General features: G+C 42.7%; 1 protein-coding gene across 4 annotated transcripts in view; it reads left to right on the forward strand.

Moving 5' to 3' along the window:
- Positions 1-240: 240 nt before the first annotated feature.
- SMURF1 (SMAD specific E3 ubiquitin protein ligase 1) overlaps positions 241-23,958 on the forward strand; it is a 102,689-nt gene continuing 78,971 nt past the window's right edge. For 2 of the 4 annotated variants that reach the window (XM_064478695.1, XM_031432494.2), the window contains exon 1: positions 241-589. In XM_064478695.1, coding sequence (XP_064334765.1) covers positions 535-589 — 55 coding nt within the window. In that variant the 5' untranslated portion in view covers positions 241-534. The remainder of the gene's footprint in view (positions 590-23,958) is intronic. The other 2 variants (XM_064478697.1, XM_064478696.1) reach the window with 2 other exon arrangements.

Consider the following 23,958-nt stretch of genomic DNA (forward strand, 5'->3'; position numbering starts at 1 on the left):
GCCTCCCCGCCCGAAGGATGCGGGAAGCCGGGGCCAGCGGCTTGGAATCCCGCGCGCCCGAGGCTGCGCGGGCGAGGTGGCCTCGCGGCGCGCCCCGCCCCGCTGTGCCTCGCGGGCACGCGCACGCACGCAGGCGCGGGGGCGCACGGCCCGGGCGCGCGCAGGGCCGGGCCGGCACGGCTGCGGGAGCGCGCGCGGCTCCGGGAGGCGGCGGCGGCGGCGGCGGCAGCGGAAGCGGCGAGGGCGGCGGGCGTCCGGCTCTGAGGTGGTGGCGGCAGCGGCGGCGGTGGCGGCGACTCCGGACTGGGGTCGGCTGGGAGCGAGCGAAGGTCGGGGGGGCCGGGTCGAGGGCCGATCCCCCGGCTCGACCATCCGTCCGCCGCCCGGACGCCTGGGCCGCGGAGTTTGTGTCCCGGCTCGGACCCCGGCGCCCAGCCCGGAGCCGTAACCTTGAGGCGGCGGCGGCGGGGCCGGGCCGGGCCGGGCCGGGGGACGGCGGCGCTGGATCCGCGGCTGCCCGATCATTGGCGGGAGATGTCGAACCCCGGGACGCGCAGGAACGGCTCCAGCATCAAGATCCGTCTGACAGGTACGGCCGGCGGGAGGCCCCCGCCGCCCCCCCAGCGCCCACTCGCACCCCTGGGTAGCCTCGGCCCCTGGGTAGCCTCGGAATTTCCCGCAGAGCTCCCTGGGGAAATAGACCTCCCCCACACCGGCCGTTGTCCCAGGACCTCGTCGCCCCCCTCGGCCAGTGCCCCTCGTTTCTCCCTCCCGGCCCCGCCCCCTCGCTTCTCCCCGGCCCCGCCCCCTCGCTTCTCCCCGCCCCCCCCATTCCCTCCTTTCCCTCCCACCTGCCCCCTCGCTTCTCCCCTCCTGGCCTCCCTCCGTTTCATTCCCTCCATCCTCTCCCTTCTCTCTCCTCCCCCAGGCCCCTTGCTTCCCCCTCCTGGCCCCGCCCCCTCACTTCTCCCCTCCTGGACCCCCTCCGTTTTTCATCCCCTCCTTCGTCCTCGCTCCCCTCCCTCTCCTCCCCTCGTCCCTCGCTTTTCCCCTCCTGGCCCCGCCCCCCGCTTCTCAACCCCTTCCTCCCTCGATTTCTTCCCTCTCCTCTCACCTGCCCCCTCTCTTTTCCCTCTTGGTCCCGCCCCTCACCACCTTCCCTCCTCTGTCGCTTCCCTGTCTCTCCCCCCACCTGCCCCCTCGCTTCTCCCCTCCTGGTCCCCCCAACCCCTCCCCCATCCGCTCTCTTGCTTTCCTCTTTCTACCACCCCCTCACGTGCCCCCTTGCTTCTCTCCTTTGTGGCCCCGCCCCTTTCTTCTGTCCAACCCCGCCCCTCACTTTCCCCCTAAACCCCGCCCCTTATTTTCTACCTAGTCCCGCCCTCGCTTATCTCCCGGCCCCGCCCCCTTGCTTCTGTCTCGCGGCCTCCACCCTTTCCTTCAGCTTCGAATTCCTCAATCCTATCTTGTAGCTTCTCCCGGTCCTGTGCTCCTCACTTCCCCTCTGGTCCAGACCTCTTCAGTCTAGTCCACTTCCTTTCCCAGGCCAGATCACTATCTACTCTTGACTGTGCTGCTTCAATTCTTTTCTGCTCTGCATGGCACTTTACCGGCACCCCCTCCACCCGCACCAACATCCTTAACTCCCGCCCCCCCAAACCCCACGCACACACTTTGGAGGGTTTGGCAGCTGCAGTAACGCGAGCTCCTTGATAAACTCTCATTTAGTCTTCAATGAAATGCCCGTGTCTCCTAGGTAGCTCTGTAGTGCCACCTTCAAGGGTGAGCGCGAAGCCCTGCTCTGGGCCTGCGACGTAGTGGTTTGGATGTGTAGCTGCTACTGTGTCCGCCCGCGGCGCCCCTCGCGGGCGGGCTCGGGAGACCCTGGACCGGTCTGCACCCTCATCTGCCCTTTCTCACTCTCCTCAGTACAGCGGGGCTGCTGCCCTGGCTCCCGGTTTAAATTCATACCTGAGAACAGATTGTCGTGTTGCAAATACGGCTCTGCTGGGGGACTTTCCAAACATGAATATTTCCAGCTCTGGAAAGGAAATTAAAAGTTCAGGCTAATCCCTGTCAGGGGTTTTCCCCTGGATTTTTCTTTTCAGTGACTGGTCTGATGATGACTCCAAAGTCAGTCTGGTCAGATTCTTTCACAAAGAGAATGAGCATTTTGGACACTTTATGGTAAATACATGGCCCTAAATCATTGGTTAAAATCTACGAAAACAACAATGGGTGATTTTTTTCAAACTAAAATTTCCTTTAAGAGTCCTTAGTTGTTTCATGATCCATTTGTTTGTTTGTTTCAAGGAAAGGGTTAAAATTTTTTTGTATAACGATGTCAGGTCAGGTAAGGATCTGGACCCAAACCCAGACTCTCGTTTTGTAAGTAACAGGTATATCCTAGGAATCTTTGTTTCTGGAGGAACATACTTCTTTATTCCAGAGATGGTAGGAAACACTCTTACTATGTGGGTACAGCGTATACATTATTATTTTTATGGTTACATAAAAGCGACGTTTTTGACTTTGTAATGCTTGTAAAACTTTAATTACTGACAACTTTAATTTGGTTCTCAATTATAATGTAATCTATAATTGACATCAGATTGGTTTCACTTTTCTTGTTAAAGGCAGAAGTAACTGATTTTTTTAGTTTTGGTGGAGTTGTGATTAATGTTTGAGAAGGACTGGGTTTTAATTACAACATTTGTGTCAGGTGTATATATGTTAATCAAGCCTAATTGTGGGGAGGGGCTTGGTTTATCCTTCCTCCCAAATTATTTTTGGACTCAGGGATTTATATGTCATAGATGCAGAAATCCTTTAAAGAGTTTTTGGTTGGTGTTCGATATTTGAAGTATCAAGTGATGAGCGTTCTTTCCAAAACACCTTTTCCCTTTCCCCCAGTTGATGTTATTGATGGTCTTAGGGGACCTGTGAGTGTGGTCCTCCCTGCAGCGAGGTTGAGAATTTAGCACTGATTGCAGACACACTTGATGCCACTTGTCTGATGAACATTCATTTACATGGAAACATTGGAACTAGGTTATTTTGTTGAGAATAGAATAGGTTTTGGCCTCATCTTTGAGCTTGTCAGGGGAAGTTTGAAATCTCTTCACTTTGGGCATGTTCTGTAGCCATCTTTCAAAAGATGAGTAATTTTGTGACAGGTTTTAGAGTTTATTTCCCTGTGTGATATTTGAAAAAATGATTATTGAAAACGAGGGATATTTTAACCAGTCTGTGAATACTACACACTGGAGTTATAAAAGAGCATTTAGAACTTTGGGGTCCACACTTGTATTTGGTGGTGAATAGGACATCAGATTTAGAACAAGAAGACTTCACTCGGCTAAGTTCTACCACTAACTGCATGATATGGAACAAATTACTTAACCTTTCTGGGTCTCAGTTTCCTAATATATCAAATGAGATTTTGACTCCATTAACATTCCTTTCCTTCTCAAGGCTCTATCAGTTTGGCTACCTACTTCTTTCAAATTACCATTTGCTTGTGCTTTCTTTTATTAAGTCTCAGTCCTGATAGTCAGAATTTGTGTAAAAACACAGCACTCCTGTTCGATTTATGCCAAACATTACATATGTGTATTGATTACATTTATGATTTTCCCCCCTTTCCTCTGGAATCCTTTTTGTTTTTGAAAACTATTGGGTAGCATGTTGCGTGGCTTTGGAAACCTGGCTTAAACAGCAGAAAAATGTTTGAGGCTTTCTATTGAAAAGAATATGATTTTAATGAATGTCGTCATGGTATTTTAACAGAAAAATAGTCTTTAAATGGTTTCGGCAGGTTTGGGTGTAATATGTGCAAAATTAAGGGCTCTTTGTTGAAGAGCATTACCTTGCAGACATTTTAGAGTTCACTGGCAAATCAAACACTTTGGAAACATTTTTATTTTAAATTCAAGCAGGATTTGCAAAAACTTTGTTCTTCTGTGGTGCACAAATGAATCCCAGATCCGTTATTTAGGCCACTCTGGTGAAAGAATGGAATTTGGAGCTCTCAGGGTTCCACGGTGCTCTTCAAACAAATTAAATTTTATTCTAATGTTAACCAGTTCGTTGAAATCCCAAATGCCTCTACTTTTTTTTTTTTGTGCTTGAAATACTCTCAGATCTCCTTGTGGTTTTATATCTTTTGGAGCGTGGCGGTGTATCATGAAGGGAGAAAAATTCTAATTCCAAGTAGAGACCTTTCTCCATAGCATCTGGAAATGGAAGCTATTTTTAAAGTGCTAGCACATGGACTTTAAGGTTGACTCTTTTTGGAGCATCCAAATGATCCAGCATGGAGGGAAATAGTTGTAGTAATAGCTGTTAAGAACTTTAATTGATCAGGGGGTAGGGTATAGCTTAAGTGGTAGAGTAGCATGCATGAGGTTCTGGGTTCAATCCCTAGTATCTCCAATAAAGAAGAATAAATAAATAAACCTAATCCCCCCACCCCAAAAAAAAATTTAAAAAAGAGAACTTTAATTGATCAATAACAAGTGACCTCACTGATTGGCAACACTTACTTTAATAAAGTTTAAGAAATCTGAAGATGTTGCCCGTGTCACTTGGTATCAGCAAAGAACCTGACTTATGTAAGGCAGGCAAAAAGCTGCTTTTAACAACTGGAACTGAGGTAAGTGGGAATAAGTCATCAGTGTTTACCCACGCTCTGTGTCTGAATTTGCCGAACATTTTCCTTAGAGCCTGCGTATGAATGTACAGTCAGGGCACTTGGAGCTGAATTATCTAAGGGTGTGGGATGGGCTACTTTAAATGCTGCTGCAAAGCTTAAACTGCAGTTATACTTGATTTATTTTTTATTTTGGGGGGGAGGTAATTAGGTCAATTTATTTATTCTTGGGGGATGTACCCGGGATTGAACCTGGGACCTCATGCGTGCTGAGCAATGCAGGCTGCCATTTGAGCTATCCCCCCCTCCCTGCAGTTACACTTTAAAAGCAGTCACATTCTGCCAAATACAGGTTCTCTTACTGATTTTATTGGTGATTTGGTCACATCTGTGTTGTCTGAAGAAAAACCTTTTTTTCTCAAATCCGTTAAAAAAAATCTTGACCCACCTAACTGGCTTGAGAAGTGAACTATTTCATATGCTTTATTTCTATCTGAATTTTTATCATAGTTGCGATTTCTCAAACCTGAATTTTTTACCTCAAGCCCAATTTCTCTGTCAGTTCAAAACTCCTATTTTGGCAACCATGAAAATCGTGTCTGAACTTCAAGTTTTTCCTTCTCTTCTACAAATTTTCCTTTTCTCTGTTCAGTCACATTGTCTGGTTCTAATGTGGAACATTGGGTGAGAAGGGAGGTCCTGGGGGCTGAGTCACTTGTGAAGAAGCATTTTCTCATGAATTAAAAAAGGAAAGAAAAGAAAGACAGACCCATAATATTTCAACATCAGCTCAGTGATCCAGTTAACTAGACTGGCTGTTTTGTAACATGTTTGTGGGCACTGGTTAAAAGTTAAAATAGCTGAATTGTGCATTTTATTGAGTGCTAAGAGCAAAAAGGAAGTTCAAAAAACCTTCTGAAGTGGATGAAATAATCTGATATCTTTGCCATGCTCTGATTTTCTGGGTAAGAAGCCCTAACTTTGAGGATTCTCATTGAAAATCAATTTTGTGTAATTTCAAAACTTTTTCAGAAGTTAAATATTTTTAAACAAATAGCAAATAAAAAATACACGGGTTTGGTGTGGGGTTTGAACAACTTAAATGACTAGTTGGCTTTTTTTTGTAAGTGAATTTTATTGAAAGCCCCTCACTGAAACTGGCTTGTTGCCCGCTACACTCTCTCTAGCTGACCGAAGTCCCTAAGGCCATTCTAGCTAAAGAAGAACTGTAGAGCTATGTCGAAAAAACAAAAGCTCATAGCCATGAGGAACAGGCACATCTTCTTTTTTAAATGTTAGAATTACTGTTGTGTCTACAGATGAAATTTAATCCACTTAGATATTTAAACGAAGTGAGATGTTTCCATATTTCTAGCTTGAAGGGAAAAAAAAAATCCTTTTATTGTTTTAAAACAAGGCTTAACTAATGTACAATCAGTGCGTCTGGTGAAGCACCCCACTCTGTAATTCCAGCTGTGTTCACCTCCATTGCAGCTGAAAGGAATTCTAATTGGCTGAGGAATGTCAGCAACATCATGTATCACTGAGCATGAACCTATTATGCTGGCTGCTGGGTGATGCATTTCAGATGTTTTAAGCTCCAACTTGGAGGTTGCCTTCAGGAGTCTGGAAGAGAGTATTGTGCAGCAGTGGGCTGTAGCCTGCTTTCTTTTTTGTATGTTGGGCATCCACTAAATTCTCTAAAGGCTTTGGTGCTTTCTTGTGGCTTAAACATCGGATTGGGAATCAGGTCTGAATTTTATTTCTAACTCACAAAAGTGTCGCGATGAAGAAAGGGGGTGGGTGGAATTATCCTTCTGTGACTCAGTCTTCCCATCTGTAATGTGAAGTACCTGCCTTCTTTGATACGGATGAAGTGTTTTGATGAGTAGTTATGAATTATTTATGGGGTAGCACAGTGTAAATACAAAGCCGTAGCTGCCTGGTATTTCTTATTCCTAAATAACCACGTAAGTGCTAAAGCTAATGATTTACTTTGACACCAGAGACAGTCTATAGACCCTCTTGATAAATATGGAAAAATAATACTCAAGAATGAATTGTTAAATTCTCTATGCATTGAGAAAGTTCCTTACAGAAATACTGTCACAAGCCAGAGCCAGCATCATTTTAAATTGTGAAACCTTGGAAGCATTCCCACTAAAATCAGCACCAACACAGGGATATACACTGTCACAATTGTTATTAACCAGAGAAAGACAGTGGAAGCAGAAAGCAAAATTCCCATCATTGCAGGTGATGGGATTTTATATCTTTAAAAGCCTAAAAGAATCAGCTGAAAAACAATTATAAAGCATAAGAAAACTTTAGTAAACTAGTTGGATAGAAAATTTCTCCGTGGAAAAATAAAATGGAAAAAAATCAATAGGCAAAGACAAGCTAGGAAAAACAATTTGCAATTTATGTGAAAATGAAAGTCTAGCTTCCTTAATATATAAAGAGCTCTCAGAATCAATTAGAAAAAGACCAGTAACCTAGTTGGCAAAGGATGTGGATAATTCACTGAAAAGAACGAACATGAATTTCAAACATGGGGAAAGACACTCACCCTATTCATCCCAAACAAAATACCAATTAAAACTAAGTGTGAAACAGCTTTACTTCTAGCAGATTGGCAGAGACTAGAGTTTGAAAATGTCATGATGACCAAAGTGTAGAAAAGCAGAAACTGTTGGTTGAGAATGTAAATGAATACAATAGAGTAAGGAGGGCAGTTTGCTGCTGTCAGATAATGAATATATATATATACACACATATATATATATATATATATATATATATATATATATATATATACCCTTTGGCCTAACAGTTCTGCCCTTAGGAATTTTTCTTACAGGTACATTTACACATTTATGTAAAGCCGTATGTCAAAATTGTTGCAAGATTGTTTGAAATTATAAAAGACTGAAAACAACTTAAATATGCATTTGTAGAGAACAAGTTAAATAAAGTATGGTATGTCCCCAGGAATGTGTAGCTGTTTAAAAGAATAAGATAGTGTTTTATATCCTGATAGGGAATAGTCTCCGAGGTGTGTTATTGAGTGGGGAAAAAGCATGGTTCACAAGAGTGGAAACTGGGTGTACTATTTGAGTAATAAAACAAAAATGAAAGGGGAATTTATAGACGTGTTTGTGTAGATACCACTGGAAGGACGGTGTTGAGAATATTGATTGTGATTTCCTCAGGGGAGGAGCCGCAGGGCTTGGGGGTCCAGAAAAGAGAGACTTCATTGCACTGTATTCCTTTTGCTGTTTCATCTCCCCACTTCCCTTCCCCAACCTTGAGTGTGTATTGCTTTTTGAAATTAAAAATGTTAAAAACAAAAAAAGAATCTACAGCTCTTAATAGAAGAGTTTCTTAGAGCAACTAGTACATTAACTGCTAATAGTGATTATTTTCAAATGTCAGTGTTCTGAAAATTCAAAGTAATTGTGCCAAATGTGTTCTGAAGGGCTCACATGGCATCCAAGGGCACAGACCCATAATTACGTGTGTTTCCTCACCGGGAAGGTTCCAGGGTTTCAGAGAGTAAAATAAATTGCATACTTTGTAGTTCTGAACAAACTTATTGAGAATATGTTCATTCTGATCCTGAGACACTCCCCCAAAACAAGCAGATTAAAAACCACCTCCCCCTACCCCCAACAAATCCCTTTTTCTAGCATGATACTAAAAACTTACTCCAGCCTGATGAATTCTTTCCAGATTCAGAAACCTAATCCTCCTTAGACCTACTTTCTGTAGAGAGTTCTTTGCAAGGCTAGGGTCTTGATTCTGAATAATAGTGCTGGTTCATATCATTTATTTGTAATGTCATTTGGGGTTATCTCTGACCTATTTTTGTAAAATAACCTCCTCCCCAAAGTGGGGTAAAAACGCTAACTTGCATAAGCCAGTAGTAATAGTTTAGTGTTTTCCCCCACGTATTTATATTCAGTATGTTTATTTTGAATCTTTTAAAAGGCCTGTTTGTTAATTTTAGTTGTGCCTAAAAAAAACTGATATCTGACTCTGTAAGAGTAGAAAAAGTTGTAACCACATGTAACTTGTTGCTTTTTTGTTCTCTTAGATCTTTGGGATAAAAATCCTAAGTTTTACTGTATGCTATTTTTACATATATTACCCATGCATCATGGATCTGATAATGGCTTGATGCGTGTTCGTACACATCAGTAATAGTAATGCCTTACACCTGTATGGTGTTTCAGTGTTTCCAAAGTGTCCTCATACACATTTCCTCATTTCAGGCAAGATACAAGCCAGCCTCAAAAAGGTTTTTTTTTTTTTTTTAAATGTGTTTTTATTTCTAGGTTAAAAAAATAGGCTGCAATTTGTTTTAATCTTTAAAAACACATTTTACAGAAGAGAAAGGAGAGTTTCTCTTGTCCTAAATGGGTAATCATTTCATGTGCCGATGCAAAACTTCCCAGAAGCACACTTAGTCCAACTGTAATAAATTCGTTTGCTTTACAATAATCAATAGTCATGTGCAGGGGAGGCCCATGTGTATTCATGGGACATTGATTTTACTCTTGTCAGGCTTTAGGGAGGAGAAACCACACTCACAAAATTAGACAGGTTTTTGTCTTCTTTGTGTCCATTGTCGCCATCCAAGTCCAAGCTGCCATCATCTCTTGCTGGGACAGCTGATGCTTGCTCTTGTTTGTTTAAATGGTACTTGTAATCAAAAGCATCCGGCTGCAGTATTAGTTGCTCCTCTGTTTCAAAGATGCTAAAGGATTCATTATAAAAGTCCTCACTTTGGCAAATTCTCAAGAGGAGACAGAAAGAGATTTGCCGACGTTGCCCTTTCTTCTGGCCAGTGCAGCTCCCTGACTTCTGATCCTGTGCTCGCTGCCTCCAGCTTCAGCCCCAGGACCGTTGGTGAGGATAGCCGGTTGTCTTTGTCAAGGTAACATGGAGCTTCTCTTGGTCCGATGATTTAGGGATGCCCAGTGACAAGTTTAATTGTGTACAATGGTGGAGAGAGATCAAGAAACCAAATTGAAGATAATATTTAATAGAAAGAGTGAAGAATGGGAAACACATAGTCTTCACAGTCCAGAACACGTTACATTCTCTTGTGCAGGAACAGCACGTGGGTTGCCTTGGGATAGCTCAAGATTTTATCATCCCCCCCCAGTCATTCCCCAAGATGCTCTGACCCTAGTCTGTGCCATCTTAGTGACGTTATCAACCAGTCAGTTTCTCAGACCAGAAACCTTAGTGTCCTCCTTGGTTCTCTTCTTTCTTGTCCTCAAAGGTTTTTCGTCTCCCAAGAAACAATTTTCACACCCTTTTAGGGCAGTATTGACCTGTGGAGAATGAATGACCTACCCTAGTGTGTGTCAGAATCACCCATGAGTTATTAAAATTCAGATTGCTGGGGCCACCCTCAGCCACTAGCAAATATATGTTTAGATAAAAAAAACTAGGTCTATATTTGAACATAGCATAAAAAAGTTTTTTAAAAAATTAATTTGAGTTAAAACCTTAAAAATTTGTTTCTATGAATAATTTCTAATATATTACTTATGTAATATTTTGTCTGCATAAATACTAGGTATCCTTACTGAGATCGCCTGCGTTGATTCAGACTTGTTTTCTTTGCAAATAACTGGTATTGTATTAATATTAAAAGAGAATCATATAGACTAATATATTACAAACCTAAATTCAATATTTTTGTTCCCAAAAGAAATAGATGCATACTTTTCACACAATCACCATGTGTGTTTTATCTATTTAATCTTTTATAAACACATTTGTTCTCCCTAAAGCCTCAAATAAAGTGACTTACATTTCGTGAGTCAAATACTATGAGTATTATCTTAGGATTTGTTTAAATATGAGTTAGTCATGGTTTTAGCTTTCTTATTTATTTGCTTACTTAAATTGAGGTATAATTGACATATAACACCATATTAGTTTCAGGTGTGCAATATAAATTTTTTTTAAGATTTTCTTTTTTTAACTTTTTTTGTTTTTTGGGGGTGGGGTAATTAGATTTTTTTTTTTATTATTTTTTATTTAATGGAGGTACTGGGAATCGAACCCATGACCTCGTATATGCTAAGTGTGCGTTCTCCCACTGAGCTGTACTATCCCGCCCATAAGGATTTGCTATTTGTACACATCGTGAAATGACCCCCACAGTATGTCTAGTTAACATCCATCACCTTCCATAGTTACAAGATTTTTTTTTTTGATGAGAACTTTTTAGATCTGCTCTCTCAGAAACTTTCAAATAGGCAATAGATTTTTCACTTTAAATTCTGAAGTGGAGATTCACAGGAAATTGCAAAGAAATGTATGGAGAGGTCCTTGTGCCCTTCAATTCGCCGCTCCCTTTTTTAACATCCTGCATAACTGTGGTATAAAATCAAAACAAGGAAATTGACAGTCGACATTGGTACAACCCACAGGGCTTATTCAGATTCCACCAGTTACGTGTGCACTGTGTGCGCGCGCGTGCACGCGTGGAGTCCTGTGCAGTTTTATCCCATGTGTAGATTTGTATAACCACCACCACAGTCAAGATGAGGACTGCACTGTGCTGCCCTTTGTGCTTTCTAGACTTCGTAGCCACCCTGTTCCTGTTCCTGGGACCCCTAGCCATCACTAATCTGTTCGCCATCTCAAAATCTTTTCAGAGCATAAATCAGATCATGTCATTCCCTTCCTTAAAGCCTTCCAGTGGCTTCCTACTCAGATTAAAATCAAACTTCCTCTGTGATTGATCCTGCCCTGTCTGCCTCTCTGGCCTCCTCCACGTCTTTGTCTCCTTGTTCGCTAGGCTGCAGCCACCCAGTCCTAAAACAGGGCAAGCTTGTTCCTGCTTTAGGGATTTTGCATGAATTATTCCTTTGGTTTTCTTTCTTTTCTTCTCCTCCTCCCCCTCCTCCTTCATGGAATGCTTGATTGCTCTTCCCGTGATTTTTCCATGACTGGCTACTTGTCATTCAGCTCTCACAGTCTCTAAGTGTCCCCTCCTCAGGAAGACCTTTCCGGACCATCCCATCAAAGTAGGTCCCTCACTCACTGTCACAGCAGCCTGCCCTCCTTTCTTCACAGCACTCATCACTTCATGATATTTTTGTTTGGTGTTGGCATAACATCTAACTGTCCAGTCGACTGGATTTTCTGTCTCTCCTCCTAGTATGTAAGTTTCATGAAGCCCCCGGCCTTGCTGTCTTGTTTATGTCTGTGTTCCTGCTGAACATTGCTTGGCACACACAGGTGTTCACAAACGCTTGCTGATTGAGAGAATTAATGACCTTTCTGTTGATTGGGTTCCATGGCCACATCTGAGTTGGGCACCAGAGGACACCCTCTTGGAGGCAGTGTTTGTAGGCTGCTGCTTTTTGGCCACAGTCTGAGATAGGGACTGGGGACTGGGCAGTCATAGGCTGTTGTCAGCTGGACTTGGGGCTTCTGTGACCATATGACACCCTAAAACCTAGTCTGCTCCTGGGCTTTGGAAAATTCCAGGAGTTTGAACCAAAGTTGAAATGTTCTCAAGTCTAGAATTTGGCCCATCTTCTTGTGTGGTTTCCCGGCCTTCTCCTACACCTCTCCCTCAGGGCTGTTGGAAATAACTGGTTGGATGGAGGGACGTCATTAATTTGTTATTTGCCCGTGGGTTGCTTTGCAGTTTCATCTTGAATGACGTTTCCTGTTGTCAGGCTGAGAATACCTAACCAGAGTGTTCGGAGAGAGTCAGGATTCTTTTGCCCCCCCCCCCCCCCCTTACAGTCTTATCTCCTGCCAAGTCTACCACCTCCCTCCCTCTCTTTATCCTGTTTCCTCTCTTCAAATCTCTTGGTCCCTTGGGATTGCAATTTGAAGCAGAAAGGGCTTCTTTCAGCAAAGGCACATTTTCCTCCCTTTTCGCTGGTCTCCCCATGGGTGCTTACTAAACTCCGTGAGCAGTAGTCAGAGCCTTTCCTGTCCAGACCCTTAATGCTCCCTGTAGTCTTGGCGGGGGTTGGGCGTGCGCACATCAGGCCACGATCTGATTGTCTCTTTCTTAGCTAGTAAAGATAGTTAAATGCTCAAGCTGGGTTCATGGGGTGTTCATAGAATTTTACCCTGTCTCCTTCCTTCAGCCAGTTTCACATTTTTGCTTCTGTCTTGTATTTACAGTAACATACTTCCTGATGCTAATTTTTTAATTAGTTTTAAAAAACAGGATGCTTTCAGATGTAAGTAGCAGAAAACCTAGCTTAAATCAGTTTAATAGAAAGGATTTTCTTCAACAGATTAACTGAAAAGTTCAAAAGTAGTTCCAGTGGCATGGCAAGGACTTGGTTTTCCCATTTCTCACTGCTGTGAGCTCGGACTGTTCTTGCCTGTCTCTTCCCTTTGTGTTCAGAAGGTAAAAGCTGGCTCCCAGCAGCTCCCATGACTATGGGCTCCTAGCTTTAAGCAGCAGATGTTAAGAGAACACTTCCTGGATTGCTTATCCCTGGAGTAGAAGTGCTGGAGTTGAGTCCTCTTGTCTGATTGGCCTAATTTGGGTCACATGTCCACCTCTGAACCAACCACTGGCTAGGATGATGGGAATTAGGGTCCATCTTGGAATCCAGCAGTGGTGTCAGTCTCACCCAAAACTTAGGACGGGGACATTTGAGGTAACAGGGAAATAGATGCTAGGAAGGCAGCCAACAAATACGTAGACAATACCATTTAATGAACTTCTGAAAAAGAAGAATGCCCTCTTTGTAGTAGTGTGAATTAAAAGATGTGTTTTTGTAAAAGTGCCAAACATTTTTGCCAAGAGTTAGGAATGGTAGCTTTATATGTGAACTTACCCCAACAAATTTCACTGTTGGTTTGTAGTAGGGAGTGTTTCTGGCTTGTTGTATAGTGTTGTTTTATTTGGGACTATTTCAATACTAATTTAAAAACAATTTAGGTACAGAGTATGGGAATATATCCTTATACCATTTCTCTAGAGAAAATACAGTATTTTTGAGAAACAAAAATACATGTTAATTGTTGGCAAATTGAATTCAGGATGTATAAAAAGAGAAAAAAATGTTTTTTATGCAAGAGTATATATATTTTTTAAGAAAGATGATTAGCAATCTTTCCTTGTAAAAAAGGCTTTGAATCAGTGTCTGTGCTTGCTATTTGGAGCTCTGCAGTTTTACTCCTGTATTCCTAAAAAAATTTAAAAGTGCTTATAAGATGCTTGGCTGAGCTTGAACCCCTGCTCTGAGGAATTGTTGGCTCTCTGGGACCCCAAAACTCTTCCCTCTGAGGGGGAGTCAGTGAGGAGGGGTGGTTAAGAGCTAGGCTGGAGCCAACCTGTGCCTTCAGACAAGTAACCTCATCTCTTAGTTTCCTCAGCTATAAAAATGGGGAAAATAATTGGAGCTACTTCAGAGTGTTGTGGGTATTAAATAAAATAAATAAAATAATCCACACACAGTGTCTGGTACACAGTAAATATTAAGTGCTGGCTATTATTAACATTGTCATATTTCAGTGAATCTAAGATGACTTTGGTTGAAAGTCACACCATTGTTTTATGTCCCACTGAAAAAGAAACACCAGTAATTGCACTACAACATGATTTACTTGACGATTTCGGAGATGTTAAAATATGAAAAAATGTGTCTTAGGATCAGTGATATATGGTATCATGGCTGCCTCTGACTTGAAAGTCCTGGAATTTGTTTGCATACCCACACATTAATGCCGTCTGTTTTCAGTTTAAGCATAACACAGTGCAATCTAAAGTTTCTTTTCATTTTTGTTTTTTGTCCGAAACTTACATTGGATTTGGTCTCATGTGTTGCAGTACTGGCAATTTCATAATTACTAGTTCATTATGTAGGTTTAATAGTGAATATACAAGACCCGTGGTAGGCTTGGCACACTTTGGTTATTTGGTTTACTTCAGCGGTGTAGAAAAAAATTCAAGATACATTTTTGGAAGTCATTAATATTGGTTGAATAAACCTATTTGGAAGCTAAAGGAAGGTTAAATGATAGTGCTTATAACCTTACAGAACAGCACAAGTTGTTGGCAGAAAAAAACCTGCTTAGGAAAATGCCTTTGGTACACCCAAACACATTCAGTTTAGAAAGCGCAATTTTGGTATTTGAAAGAAATGCGTGGTAGCTGATTTTCCAGTAAAATATAAATGTGGACGGTATATTGTAGCACTTGAGAGAGAATCACAAGCTATTTAAGTACCAACTTGGTCGAGTTAAAAAGTAGCTATGTAATATGCTTAGCATAAATTTAGAAGTAAAACCCGTAAAGATATGACATAACCTTGATAGAGTGCTATTTCTCTTGGAAATTCTCTGGTATGTAGAGCATTATGAATGGGATCATATAAGCCTGCTTTTTTTAAGGCCTGTTTTTGATATTAAAATTGAAATGAATTATGGAATTCTTTTTGGAGACTTGACCTGTTTACTTACTGCATTATTTATAGCTTACTTCATCAGCTGAATGTCAGCAGGTCCTACTTGGGTTTAAAACAACTGCGTGAGTGGAGCAGGTGTGCTGTGGGGTTACCTTGTCCCCAGCCCCAGAGGCAGGGCCCTGGCACGGCTGACGCGGGGAGGACTTCAGCGTGACTGGAGGGTGCTAACTGTGATTTTGGAGATCAGCTCTCAGTGCGTTCCCTGTTTTAGTGCTTCTGAGACAGCAGTGCTGTTCTCCTTTGGGGAACCCAGGAGACTTTGTTTACTGTTTTTTGTGTAGGATTCTGCTTAACAGTACAAAAAAAAAATACATTTTCATTTTCGAAAAGGAGGTTCACTTTTGAAAATGGTGCCTAAATCAAAATAAAAGGAAAATTATTTCCCAAAGCAGACTTGTGATCAACTGAAGTACTTTTCCCATCGCCTGCATGGTAGTGATGTTTATGTTTAGGACAGAGAGAAGCCAGGCCAAGTTGCTCAGCAAGGCTTTACAAAGGGATGTGATTATGTCGGTGTTATTCCAGGTGCTTAATTTCAGGCAGTAGGAGTCAAGGATTTGATGCTTCTTATGTTAGAATAGATCGGACTTTATTCAGAAAAAAAACCAACCCATTACTTTGAAGTATATAAATCACAGCCTAAGCATTATTTGAGTTTTCAAATAGATAACGCATGCATATAATATAAAAGGGTCTTCATTGAAAATGCCGCCCCCTCTCCCTGTCCCTTGCCGGCCAGCTTGCTTCCAGGGCGGCAGCACGATTACTGTTGCATTGCTAGTTTCTCCTGTATTCTTCCAGAGGTTTTTGTGTTCCCCTTTCGCCCTCTCGCCACCCACCTCTCGTTGACATGGATGATAGGATGCTATGTGTGCCTTGCTGAGCTGCCTCTGTGGCAGAAACAGCGCCGCTCAATGACTGTCCCTGGGCTCTCCGGCACTTCCCGGCTCCCGGCAGTCAGGTGGGGCCGCGTGGTTGGTTCTGGTGCGGGAACTGTGAGTCGCTGCGATTCCTCCCACGTGGAGCACCCTGAACTGTGCATCACACGGGGGAGCCCGTGTCAGCCCAGGTCCCTGAACGACTGTGTGCAGCATAGGGTCCCTCCCCTCCTGCTGGCGTGCCCCGGACGCAGCCTGTGCTGGGTAAGTAGTGACCGCTGGGGCTAACTTCCCTTACAGCCGTTTGTTTCTGCATCACATCAGACTCTCCCGCCTGCTGTAGCCTCGGCTCTGAAATACACTTAAATGAACCCAGTTCAGAGTCTCTGATAGTTTGTTAAAGCACAAAGGGGCTCCTAATGTAAAGAATCATTATTTTCTATAAACAAATATAAGAGAACATACTTTACCCCGGTGTGTTACCACACAAATGTAGCGTAGCTAACGCTGCTTTTTTGTTTTTTTTGGAGGAATATATACCTGTTGAAAAATAGGAAGAAGAAATAAGCATTTTCTTCTTTTGATGAGGCTTGATTCTTTAAAGTCCATCAGTTTTGCATTCGAATTTGATATTAATTTTCAGATAATTTCTAAAGGAAGATGAGCACCAGGCCTTATATACTAGCCTTACTCATTATTGAGCACAATAGATACTTAAGGAGGAGAGGGGTACTGGAGAAACAGTCATCTCTGCTAGGAGCCCAGCAGTGCGCAGGGACGCGCAGGGACGGGAGGCAATCTATAGAAACAGGGCAGCACGCTAAGGAAAGCGCCAGACTGAAAAGGGAGCTCCTTGTAGGCCAGAGAAAGCCAAATGTGAAGTGGCTCTGGAAGGTTCTAGATGGGGAGAGGGAACGTGTGTCGCAGCACGTGCAGAGACAGGAGCAGGCAAGAGCGGGGCCTTTTTGAAGGTCAGACCAAAGAGATGCCAGACCGGTGGAGGCACGGGCCGCGGGCTCCAGCGGCGGCCTGGGGTCTGGTAGCGGTGGTGCGACGTCGGAGAGATTTGCTCAGGAAGTGAGACGGTAAATTCTCAGTTCTGAGGCTGCTGTGCACAAGGGACTCTTTTGTGCCCAGAGCGCAGTACAGGATCCCGCGAATAGACTAGCGAGGTGGCCAGGAGCCTGGGTGCGGGAGGCCTGGGTTCCAATCCGGTTTTGCCACTGTCTTGCTGCGGAAAGTGCCGGGAAGGGTGCGCAGGGGAAGTGCTTAGAGAACTTTAGTTGTGATGTCAGCTGCTCGCTATTACTCGGCAGGGCACTTGGTAGCACTGCGGACTGTCTAAGGAGGGAATAAACGAGGCCTCTTCACAAAGCAGTAAGTGCTGTGTTACGGTCTGTGCAAATGCCAGATGGCAGTCTTTCTGGGTCGTTGGCGGGGACTCCTTTGTTGGGGTCAAGTTTAGCCTACATGGTCTACAAGGTTTCTTTCGACAAACGTTTATTGAATGACTACTCTGTGTTGAGTTGTCTGGCAAGTAGCCTACTGGACATCACGGAGGGGATAGAGACAGAAGAAGGAAATACATACTGTTTGCCCAGTCTCTGCATGGGTCCAGAGTTAACATTAGATTCCCTGTTTAGCCCTAGAAAAACCATCCCAGCCAGAGGAGATAAAAAATGCCTGTGAAACAAGGTACGTGCCATAAGCACCGAATGGTGTTGGGCACCTGATACAGTGCAGTAGGCTTTCAGGGAAGCTGGGTCCGCCTTCCTCCCAGGTACTCACATTAGCGTCTTGCTGGTTTATTGAAAGGTGCTTGCTTACAACTGTCTATGGGGGCGGGGGAGGGTGCAACTCAGGGGTAGAGTGTGTGCTTGGCATGCATGAGGTCCTGGGTTCAATCCCCAGCACCTCTCTTAAATAAATATACAAACAAACCTACCTCCCATAAATAAATTAATTAAATAAGTCTATTTTAAAAAACCTGTCTTACGGGTTCTAACTGAAGCCTCACTGTGGCTCCTCCAGCCTTGATGGTGGGTTGGTGTTTGTGTGGTGGGTCTTTTAAATCTGTTTGCTTGTGTTTTGGACACTGAGCCTCCTTCTGTTGATAGTCAGACACTCTTTAAAGTCTTTGTGGGCAAAGGAGGTCAACGTAAGGCGCCCAGGAGGGACTTGCTCCAGGCAGGGAGGCCAGGCCCCTTCCCCCAGCTCTGCCCAGAATCACTTATGCTGGGACTGTGCAACCTTCACTCCCAAAGCTTGGAATCTCTCCAAAAATAGTCTGGAATGAGCGTCTGCCAAGTGCTATCTTTAAAGCTTCAGTGTTGGGACGTCATTCTTTGGAGTGCCCCTCCTGTCCTTTGGCCTTTTTAATAGAAACTAGGTCAGGTATGCAAACTGTGTGCCGTGGACGTAAGGAGAGCCCCGTGCGCAGAGGATGGGTTTTAGAGCTGACCTGGGTTTTAGTTCCGGCTTTGCTGCCCAGGAGCTGGGCGAGGTGATAATCATCAACGTGTCTCAATTATTGATGCTTTTACTACTTGCTAGGCGGGCACTATGCTACGCAGTTTTCATGAGTTCTGTTTCCTCTTCTCAGTAAACTTCCCAGGGAGGTACTCTTCTTGTCCCCATTTTGGAGTCAGCAGAGTGCAGACAGTCAGCCGACCCAGTTCCACCACATACCAGTGGCCTTGGGCAAATCACACATTTCATCTTTAAGCCTCAGGCGGCACCCAGCTCCTAAGGCAGTTGTAAGGAAAAAATGAAGTAACCAGGAGCCCAGTGTAAGGGGCTACCTTGCCCAAGGCTTCACTGAGGATCTTGTAAAGGGACTCAAGTCTAACTGCTTTGTGAAGTCACTTGGCTTCTTACTTTATAAGTCGGTGCAAACATTGTTTCTGAATCTAGTTCTTTTTTGTCTCCAAATTACAGTCTTCATTAAACATCATTCCAGTTAGAAGCTGGAGAGCCACATGCAAATCAGTAAAATTAGAATACTCCCTCACACCATACACAAAAATAAACTCGAAATGGCTTGAAGATAAGATACCATGAACCTCTTAGAAGAAAACATGGGCAAAACATTTTCTGACATAAATCTTAGCAATGTTCTCCTAGGGCAATCTACTCAGGCAGTAGAAATAAAAGCAAAAATAAACAATGGGACCTAATTAAACTTTTAAGCTTTTGCACAGCAAAGGAAACCATAGACAAAATGAAAAGACAACCTACGGAATGGGAGAAAATATTTGCAAATGATGTGACTGACAAGGGCTTAATTTCCAGAATGTACAAACAGCCTAAACAACTCAATAACAAAAAAACAAACCCAATCCAAAAATGGGCAGAAGGCCGAAACAAACATTTCCCCAATGAAGACAAAGGGCCAATTCATTCATGAAAAAAATGCTCAATATTGCTAGTTATCAGAGAGATGCCAATCAAAACTACAGTGAGGTCTCACCTCACACTGATCAGAATGACCATCATTCAAAAGTCCACAAACGATAAAATGCTGGAGAGGGAGAAAAGGGAACTCTCATCCTGTTGGTGGGAATGGAGTTTGGTGCAGCCATTATGGAAAACAGTATGGAGATTCCTTCAAAAACTGAAAATATACTTACCCTAAGATCCAGCAATTCCATTCCTGAGCATATATCCAGAGGAAACTGTAATTTGAAAAGATACCTGCACCCCAGTGTTCATAGCAACTCTATATACAATAGCCAAGGCATGGAAGCAACCTAAATGTCCATCAACAGATGACTGGATAAAGAAGTTGTGGTATATTTATACAATAGAATACTACTCAGCTATAAAAAATAATAAAATAATGTCATTTGCAGCAACATGGATCGACCTGGAGATCGTCATTCTAAGTGAAGTAAGCCAGAAAAAGAAAGACAAATATATGATATCACTTATATGTAGAATCTAAAAAAATAACACAAATGAACTTATTTACAAAACAGGAATAGACTCACAGACATGAAAACAAACTTATGGTCACCAAAGGGGAAGCGGGTGATAAATGAGGAGTTTGGGATTAGCAGATAGAAACTGCTATGTATGAAGTAAACAGCAAGGTCCTACTGTAGAGCACAAGGAACTATATTCAATACCTTGTAATAACCCATAATGAGAAAGAATATGAAAAGGAATATATATGTATAAATGAATCACTGTGTTGTACACAAGTAGTTAACAAGTCAACTGTACTTCAGTAAACAAAACCAGAAACAAAAGCCAAAAAACATCATTCTGTTAGGAACTCCCACTTCCCAGAAAGCAGTCACTTCAAGGGTTGTTACATGGTGCGGGGAGGTGGCACTAGTGTGGCTGTGACACAGATGTGTAACAGTATAGAAAGGAAAGAGAATGTTCTCCCCAAATTTCTTCCATCTCTTACCGACCAAGGATTTATTTTTTAATTCCCGTTTCCTGCTTGGCCTATACCCCTATTGACTGTTTACTAAAAATCAGAATAAACTGCACCTTCTTATTATTTATCACACATATTACTGAAGTGTTACTCTGTGACTACAGTCCCATTAAAAAATAAATAAAATTTTGGGACATCCAAAAGCTTGAAAATTCTTGGTTTAGGCTAACCCCATGCTGTTTTTCTGTTTGGTTTGGTCCTCAGTTCTCCCCACCACCCTCTCTGCGAAAGAACTTGACATTCTATTCAGTGTCATGAAGCCGCTTGTCACTTCGAGAGAAAGCATTCCATGGTTCCACTTAATCTGTCTTTGAACTCATGAACCAAGTTTGGGAGAGAATTTGCTAGTATAGATGATGGCTGTGTCTTGGAGACATTTTGAACAGCACCCAAATGCAACACCAGAGGTGGTCCAAAGGACACAAGAGAAGTGTTGTGAAATTATGATTACATACAAAAGATGTATGGTTAATGTCAGTATGATTGAGTCAGGGTTGTGCAGAGACCAGGACATTAATATTTCAAAAATACTAAAAACGGGTCATTCTTGTTGTTTTCATTGGGTCCTAAGAGTACAAGGCAGCTCCGGAGGTGACACCAAGAAGGAGCATGCCCAGCGCCACAGAGAGTGTCGATTCCGTTCCCCTCCCTGCCCCCGACTCCCTGGGGAGTAGGGACAGTTGGGACCTCTTTTGAACAATAATTTCCCCCTGAAGTTTGAGGAGCTTTCTTCGGGTGTGGTGCTTCCCTCCACCATTTGTATAATTTCCAGACTGCTGTGATTTTATCTCTCAGCAACGTGCCAGGAGCTTTCAGTGAAAATACCAAACTGCCAAACCGTCTATCAAATGGAGTTTGAAAAGAGACCTCCTGGGAGAGTCAAACTGAGTATTCTAAGTGGTCTACGATCCAAAGCATTTCCTGGGCTGAGTGTTATTCAAGGCTGAGCTTTACTTCCAAACTAAGCTTGAGAAGAATCTGGGAATGTTTCCCAGCTGATCGGGGGTGGGGAGGAGGGGAGAATGCAAGTCTGAAGGAACGAAGGAAATCTCACTCTGTTTGTCTCTTGCACAGTTATCTGCTGAAATCTGTCTAGAGATACGGTTTGCAAAATAGAACCCGTTTTGGAGGAAGTAGGATGAGGCTGTTAAGTGTTAATTTAAAAATTATGTATAATATTTTAATTTTATTTTGAGAATGGAACATAGAATAGGATTAGCTTTTACATGGATCAGCCTATTCAAGGGTGAAAAAATGCATAGAAAAGAGCATCTCTCCCTGTTACTTCGTTAATCGCAAATCACACCAGTCTTTTTTTTTTTTTTTTTCTGTGACTCTTATCATCTTAGAGTTCAAGGTCTAGATTGACCCTTTGGGAAGTGCAGGATGTTGGTTAGAGAGGACTGGTAAGTAAGTAGATAGTTTTCCTTCCTGTCTGACTCAGTGTTAGAGACCTCGTTTCTAGACAGTATGTTGGTTTCAGTACCTTGAAGCCAGATTCTATCATTATACATGTTCTGGTGTGTAGACATCTTAGTAGACATCTTATAAAGAAAACCTGTCTCCCTTATTTCACTGTTTCTTTCCTGAAAAGTTTTTGTAGTCACTACTCCTTTATTGAGAATTAAGATGTTGGTGGTCCGGTAGAAAATTTCTCTAGGCTGAATAGTGCCAGCTTCATTCCCCTCAATGATGGCACATTTATATGTATTTTACAGCTGCTGTGCACTGTGCCCCCACCCCCCTCACCCACCCCCCGATGCTGCTGCGCACGTGGGTTCTCTAGCCAGAGGCTGGCATCGACGGTGAAAGACTTCAGTCTAAATTTAGATTCTTTTCAGAGGTTCCATAGAATACTTCTTTCAGTTAAGTCACAGACTACAGAAGCTGCCGCCGTGTGAGGCTTCCAGGTTATTTATTTATTTATTTATTTATTTATCTATTTATTTATTTTTTCTGCTCTAGAAATAAAGAGGAAGGGCAGGGAGGCTGCCGCTCCCAGCTGCTCCAGGAGGTCCTGCCATTGTGGCCGGCCTCACTAGCAGCCTCTGTAATGAATTGAAAGCTAAGGAGAGAAGATTTGCTCGTAATCTGAGAGCAGTGGGAAACAGTCATGAGTCAGGGAGTGTGGCCGAAACAAGCACTTTGTTTGGGCTGCATCGGGTAGGTTGTAGGTGGTCACGGGTGCTGATAGGGTTTCTTTTTGTCTGACAACTGTAAGCATACCTGGAGACTTATTAGCCATGAGTTAAAGCAGTACATTTAATTTGGGGGGTTAATGATGCAATTGGAAGATCTTCAGAGTCAAGAGAAAGAGTTGAAAATGGGCCTTTGGACTCTAATTATAATTATGGGTGTTTTATACACTGTCTGTCTGTCTTCTGGAATTACAGAAAAGGTATGTTAAGTTTCCTCTCAGCGTGGAGAACTGCCTTACCTGTCCCCAGGATGGGGGGGATCTTAAGTGGCAGGAGGAAGGAGCCAGGTGTCCTGCTCCCAGGGAGTCAGGGGTCTAAGGACTGCTTGCTGGACCGCCTGTTGTCACATACTCAAACAGTCTCTCAGTTTCTTTTGCAAGCATCACGCGGTTTATGTAATCTTCTGTTTGGGCAATGTGTAATTATATTTTCAAAAAGTATTCCAGTATCTGCCATTGTTAGATCCGCACCTGTACACCCTCATTCCCAGTGTCACCCCCTCAGTGGATCAACAACCTTCCCATAAGCACGTTTTCATTATCTAACCACTGCTTTATTTAAGCACATGTTCTTTTAAAAGGTTAATTTAATTTCTTTTTTGTTTTTTTTGACAGGTAATGTGTGCATGGTGCACTTCTCAATTGTATAAGATAGCTTGTTTTGAAAAGGAAGTCTCCTCACACCTCCCCTTGCCCGCAAGTTCTTTTCCTCAGAGACAGTTCACCAGTGACAACTTCTTAAATGTTTCTGGAGAGAGACATGAGATAAAAATGCTTACGTTTGTATTCTTCCTCTACCCTTCCCTCCATTCCCCCTGTTTTGGAAGTATAGTTGATTTACAATGTTGTGTTAGTTTTTGGTGCACAACATAGTGATTCAGTTATACATACACATATATATGTTCTTTTTTCACATTCTTTTTCATTATATGTTATGCGAAGATATTGAATGTAGTTCCCTGTGCTATCTAGTAGGACCTTGTTGTTTATCTATTTTATATATAGTAGTTTGTATCTGCTAATCCCAAACTTCTAATTTAGCCTTCCCTCTGCACTCCTTTCCCCTTTGGTAACCATAAATTTGTTTTCTATGTCTGTGAGTCTCTTTCTGTTTTGTAAATAAGTTCATTTGTTTCATTTTTTAGATTCCACATATAAGTAATATCATATGATACCCCTCCCACCCTTTTTTAAAGGGAGACTGTGTTATATACAGTGCTAGGCCTTGCTTTTTCCATTAAATAATACATCTTGGAGAACTTTGCATATCAGTACATATAGAACTGCCTCATTCTTTTTTTAACTGAAGTAAA

This window comes from Camelus dromedarius, chromosome 24, assembly GCF_036321535.1.
Source record: "Camelus dromedarius isolate mCamDro1 chromosome 24, mCamDro1.pat, whole genome shotgun sequence".
NCBI lineage: Eukaryota > Metazoa > Chordata > Mammalia > Artiodactyla > Camelidae > Camelus > Camelus dromedarius.